At 65.2% G+C, this 5,283-nt stretch overlaps 1 protein-coding gene across 1 annotated transcript; it reads left to right on the top strand.

Annotated features, from left to right (window-relative positions):
* Window positions 1-1,841: 1,841 nt before the first annotated feature.
* LOC309601055 (protein S100-A16-like) lies at window positions 1,842-4,572 on the top strand. The gene is made up of 4 exons (XM_082333887.1): window positions 1,842-1,869; window positions 1,962-2,029; window positions 2,971-3,140; window positions 3,898-4,572. Exons 2-4 carry the CDS (start codon window positions 1,987-1,989, stop codon window positions 4,141-4,143), a joined length of 459 nt encoding a protein of 152 aa, XP_082190013.1. The 5' UTR covers window positions 1,842-1,869; window positions 1,962-1,986; the 3' UTR covers window positions 4,144-4,572.
* Window positions 4,573-5,283: the final 711 nt, after the last annotated feature.

Genomic DNA, 5,283 nt, shown 5'->3' with positions numbered 1-5,283 from the left:
GATCCAGTGCGGATTTGCAGCGGTGCGATGTGGATTTGCAAGGATCCAGTGCAGATCTACAAGGGTCCAGCCCAGACTTGCAAGGATCCAGCCCGGATTTGCAAGGATGCAATGTGGATCTGCAAGGATGCAATATAGATTTGCAGAGATCCAGCCAAGATTTGCAAGGATGCAATGTGGATCTGCATGGATCCAGCCCAGATTTGCAAAGATCCAGCCCAGATTTGCAGGGATGCAATGTGGATCTGCAAGGATCCGGCACTGACTTGCAAGGGTCCAGCTCAGATTTGCAGGGATGCGATGTGGATCTGCAAGGATCCAGCCCAGATTTGCAAGGGTCCAGCCCAGATTTGCAAGAATCCAGCCCAGATTTGCAAGGACCCAGTGCAGATTTGCAAGGATCCAGCTCAGTTTTGCAAGGATGCTATGTGGATCTGCACGGATCCAGCCCAGATTTGCAAGGATCCAGCCCAGATTTGCAAGGGTCCAGCCCAGATTTGCAAGGATCCAGCCCAGACTTGCAAGGACGCAATGTGGATCTGCAAGGATCCAGCCCAGATTTGCAAGGACGCAATGTGGATCTGCAAGGATCCAGCCCAGATTTGCAGGGATGCAATGTGGATTTGCAAGGATCCAGCCCAGATTTACAAGGATGCAACGTGGATCTGCAAGGATGCAACGTGGATCTGCACGGATCCAGCCCAGATTTGCAAGGGTCCAGTGCAGATTTGCAAGGATGCAACGTGGATCTGCATGGATCCAGCCCAGATTTGCAAGGGTCCAGTGCAGATTTGCAAGGATGCAACGTGGATCTGCACGGATTCAGCCCAGATTTGCAAGGATCCAGCCCAGATTTGCAAGGATGCAACGTGGCTTTGCAGGGATCCCGTGCAGATCTGCAAAAATACGAGGTCTATTTGCAAGGAGCCAGCCCGGATCAGCAGGGATCCAGCACAGATTTGCATCCAACACCTGCACCCCAGCTCACAGCTTGCGGAGCGGGGGCCACCCCCTCGTCCCGGCGCCGGGCAAGCGGCCAACCGGCTCTGCCGCTCGTCACCGGGGGATCCGCTGGTCCCTTCGCGATCACCCCAACGATTCGAAGCAACATTTCCGGAGCTTTCGGCATCCGATCGCGGCTATAAATTTCCGGCGGGGGCGGTTAAACGGGGCTCCGGGGTGGAAAAACAGCAGTCGAAGTGCCGGCCTGCAACGCTTCCCACCCGCCATCGACGGGATCTGGTGGTTTCGGATCATTTCCGCTCTCAAAATGGGGCTGTTTCCTCCTTTTTGGGGGGTTTCTTCGCTGGTCCATCCCCCCGCCGTGCCACGGTGCACAACCCTCGTACGAGCCAGCGGAGAAGACACAACCACACATTCGGGGGGGGGAGGGAGTGGCAAAAAGACGCTGTCACGGAGCGGCGCCGCCTCCTGATTAATTAATATTCATTAATATTCATTTGAAAAGATATTAAAAAGCGGCGGGTTCTGAATTGAGGGGGAAAAGCACGAAACTGGGCAATTTGGGGGTCGAAAATGCGGGATTTGGGGGCGTCCGCCAGCCAAACGGACGCAATTAGACCAAATCCCCCTAATTAGCCCCAAATTAGCGCTGCTAATTAAAGCTGGGTGGGTTGGGTGCCCGGGTTGGGTGCTGCCAGCGCCGCGGGTTGGTTTTGGGGTGAATTCAGGTGGATTTGGGGTCATTGGGGGGGGGTGAAGGGGACCCGGGCGTCCGGGGAGGGTGGTGGCAGATGTCACCGGAGCCATCGGGGGGGGGGCCGGTGGCCAGGAATAGCCAAGGCCACGTGGTCGAGCCCGTCCCCAAAGTGACCCTGAGGTGCCCTTGGGGACCTCGGTCCAGTCCCAGTGAGTGGGTCTGACTGGGGATACTGGGAGCGCTGGGATGGGAGGGGGGGGGGGCTGGCTGGGGCTGGTAACGGGGTTTCTCGTTACGGCAGGGCCGCGTTAGTGGGACAGGGTGACATGGGGCAGAGCCAGGGGGGTGCCACCGCCCCGGACCCCAGCGGTAATGGGGACACGGGGAGGGACTGGGATGGGGGTATGGGGGAACTGGGAGGACTGGGAGGGACTGGGATGAGGTATGGGGGGACTGGGAGGGTCTGGGAGGGACTGGGAGGGACTAGAATGGGGCTATAGGTGGACTGGGGGGACTGGGAGGGACTGGGAGGGACTAGAATGGGGCTATAGGTGGACTGGGGGGACTGGGAGGGACTGGGAGGGACTACGATGGGAGTGTAGATGGACTGGGGAGACAGGGATGGGGGTATGGGGGACTGGGGGGACTGGGAGGGACAGGGCGGGGGGTATGTGGGGATATGGGGGGACTGGGATGGGAGTATAGGTGGACTGGGGGGACGGGGATGGGAGTATGGGGGGATATGGGGGGACTGGGAGGGACTGGGATGGGGGTATAGGTCCACTGGGGGACTGGGGAGACTGGGATAGAGGACTGGGAGGGGCTGGGATGGGGGTATGAGGGGACTGGGATGGGTGTTTCGGTGCACTGGGGGACTGGGAGAGACTGGGATGAGTGTATGTGGGGACTGGGGGGGACTGGGATGGGGGTATCGGTGCACTGGGGGACTGGGGGGACTGGGATGAGTGTATGTGGGGACTGGGGGGACTGGGATGGGGGTATGTGGGGATATGGGGGGACTGGGAGGGACTGGGATGGGGGTATGTGGGGACTGGGGGGACTGGGCTGGGGGTATGTGGGGATATGGGGAGACTGGGGGGACTGGGATGGGGGTATGTGGGGATATGGGGGGACTGGGCATACTGGGGGGTATCGGTGCACTGGGGGACTGGGGGGACTGGGCTGGGGGAGCCGCGGGGGCCGACGGGGAGCACGGGGGGCCACGGGCCCTGGGGGGCCCGGGCCCCCCCCGCCGGTGCCCCCGCCCTGACGCCTCCTGCCCCGCGGCCCCCGCGGCCCCGCGGGCGCAGGGGGCCCCTCCCCGGGGGGCCGGGGGCCGTCGCCGCTGGAGCGGGGGCTCCACGCCCTGGTGGGCACCTTCTACCAGTACGCCCGGGCCCCGGGGGGGGGGCAGGAGCCCAGCCTGGACCCCCCCGCCTTCCAGCGCCTGCTGCGCCGCGAGCTGGGCCACCAGCTCACCGTGAGTGGCCCCGCGGCTCCCCAGGGCGTCCCCGGGGGGTCCCCGCGGCCCCCCCGCCACGGGACGCGGCCACCGGCGGGGCCACCACCGCCCCGCCGGTGCCCACGGCTCCCCGTGTCCCCAGGGCGTCCCTCCACGTGTCCCCATGTCCCCATGCCATCCCTCGTGTCCCCACGGCCCCAGCCCCACGTCTCCCTGCCCTGCTACAGGACGTGGCCACCAGCGGGGCCACCACCGCCCCCGCCGGTGCCCACGGCTCCCCGTGTCCCCAGGGCGTCCCTCCACGTGTCCCCATGTCCTCTTATGTCCCCAGGGCGTCCCTCCCCATGTCCCCATGTCCCCCTGCCATCCCTCCACGTGTCCCCATGTCCCCCTGCCCAGCCACGGGACCTGGCCACGAGCGGGGCCACCACCTCCCCACCGTTCCTCATGTCCCCCCGTGTCCCCAGGGCGTCCTTCCACCTGTCCCCGTGTCCCCAGGGCGTCCATCCGTGTGTCCCCATGTCCTCTGATGTCCCCAGGGCATCCTTCCACCTGTCCCCACGGCCCCAGAGCCACGTCCCCCACGTCCCCCCGTGAGACACGGTCACAAGTGGGACCACCAGGCCCCCACCAGTCCCCACGGCCCCTCCGTGTCCCTACCCACGTCCCCGTGTCCCCCCCGTGTCCCCAGGGCGTCCTCCCACGCGTCCCCATCTCCCCGTGGCGGCCCCCCCCCCCGTGTCCCCACGGCCCCCTGCCCACGCGCTGCCCGCAGGACACGGGGCAGCCCCAGGCGGTGGCCGCCATCTTCGCGCTGCTGGACGCCAACGGGGACCGGCGCATCTCCTTCGATGAGTACTGGCAGCTGGTGGCCTGGCTCTGCCACGTCCTGCGGCACCGGCACTACGGGGCCGCGCCCCGCCCCGCCGCCACCCCCCCATCTGCGGGGACCCCGACGGCCGCCCCGCCGCCCCCCGCCGCCGCCCCGCTCTGCCCAGCCCGCGGGGACGGGCACCAGTGACCCCCGGCCACGGGGGACGGGGACGTCCCCAGGGCGAGTGGCCCCTGCTCCCCACCCCGTGATGGGGACGGGGACGGCGGCACCCAGGGGGACACGGGGCTGGCGGCTGCCCCGGCTCCCCGCGCTTGGACCCCAAATCGCCCCCGGCGGCGCCCCGGGGTGGCCCCGGCCCCAGGGCCACCGGCGGCGGGGGTGATCGGGCCCCGCGGGGACGTCCCCGGCCCCCTCCCCGGCCCCAGGGGCTCTGGGGGGAGGAGAAACGTCTTAATGTGTGAATTACCTCTTGAATATCTAAAATGTACTGTCGTCATCATCATAGTAACAGTAACAGTAATAATAATAATAATAATAACAATAATAATAATAATAATAATAATAATAATAATAATAATAATAACAACAACAATAATAATAACAATAATAATAATAAAAGACCCAAAAAGGACTGTTGAGGCGGGGAAGGTGCAAATGGCGGAGGGGGAGGCGGCAAATGCGGGTGCTGCCCCACAGGGACCCCCTGCCCCATAGGGACCCCCCCTGCCCCACAGGGACCCCCCCCTGCCCCACAGGGAACCCCCCCTGCCCCGTCGGTTCCTCTCCCGTTCCATAGGGTCCCTCTGCCCCATAGGGTCCTCTCCTACCACACAGAGACCCCCCCCAGCTCCGTCACGACCCCCTTGACCTATAGGGACCCCCCCCCTGCCCCATAGGGTCCTTTCCTGCCCCACTGGGACCTCCCTGCCCCATAGTGACCCCCCCAACATATAGGGATCCTCCCTGCCCCATAGGGTCCTCTCTTCTCCCATAGGTCCCCTCCTACCCCATAGTGGCCCCTGTGCCCCATAGGGTCCTCCGCTGCCCCATAGGGACCCCCCTGCCCCATAGCGTACGCCCCCTGCCACGCCCATCACAGACCCCGCCCCTTCAGACCCCGCCCCTGCCGAGAGTCTGGCCCCGCCCCATCTCAGGGCCCGCCCTCACCCCAACCCTGCCGAACGCTCAAGCCCCGCCCCTCTCCTGTCCTGGACCCGCCCCCTGCTCAGACCCCGCCCCCAGCCCCATTCATACCGAGACCCAGGCCACGCCCCCTCCCAGGCTCCGCCTCCCCCGGGGCAGGAGTGGGCCCCCCATGGAGCTGCG

The sequence above is a fragment of the Platalea leucorodia genome, assembly GCF_965183815.1.
Source record: "Platalea leucorodia genome assembly, chromosome: 28".
NCBI classification, from domain to species: domain Eukaryota; kingdom Metazoa; phylum Chordata; class Aves; order Pelecaniformes; family Threskiornithidae; genus Platalea; species Platalea leucorodia.
The sequence above is the reverse complement of the archived record's forward strand: the minus strand, read 5'-3'. Positions and strand labels throughout refer to the sequence as shown.

Bases quoted from the DNA above. Each gene is read 5' to 3' on its own strand.
- LOC309601055 (XM_082333887.1), top strand. From the start codon at position 1,987: ATGGGGCAGAGCCAGGGGGGTGCCACCGCCCCGGACCCCAGCG. The intron at 2,030-2,970 runs GTAATGGGGACA...CCGCGGGCGCAG, and splicing joins CACCGCCCCGGACCCCAGCG to GGGGCCCCTCCCCGGGGGGC. The intron at 3,141-3,897 runs GTGAGTGGCCCC...CGCTGCCCGCAG, and splicing joins AGCTGGGCCACCAGCTCACC to GACACGGGGCAGCCCCAGGC.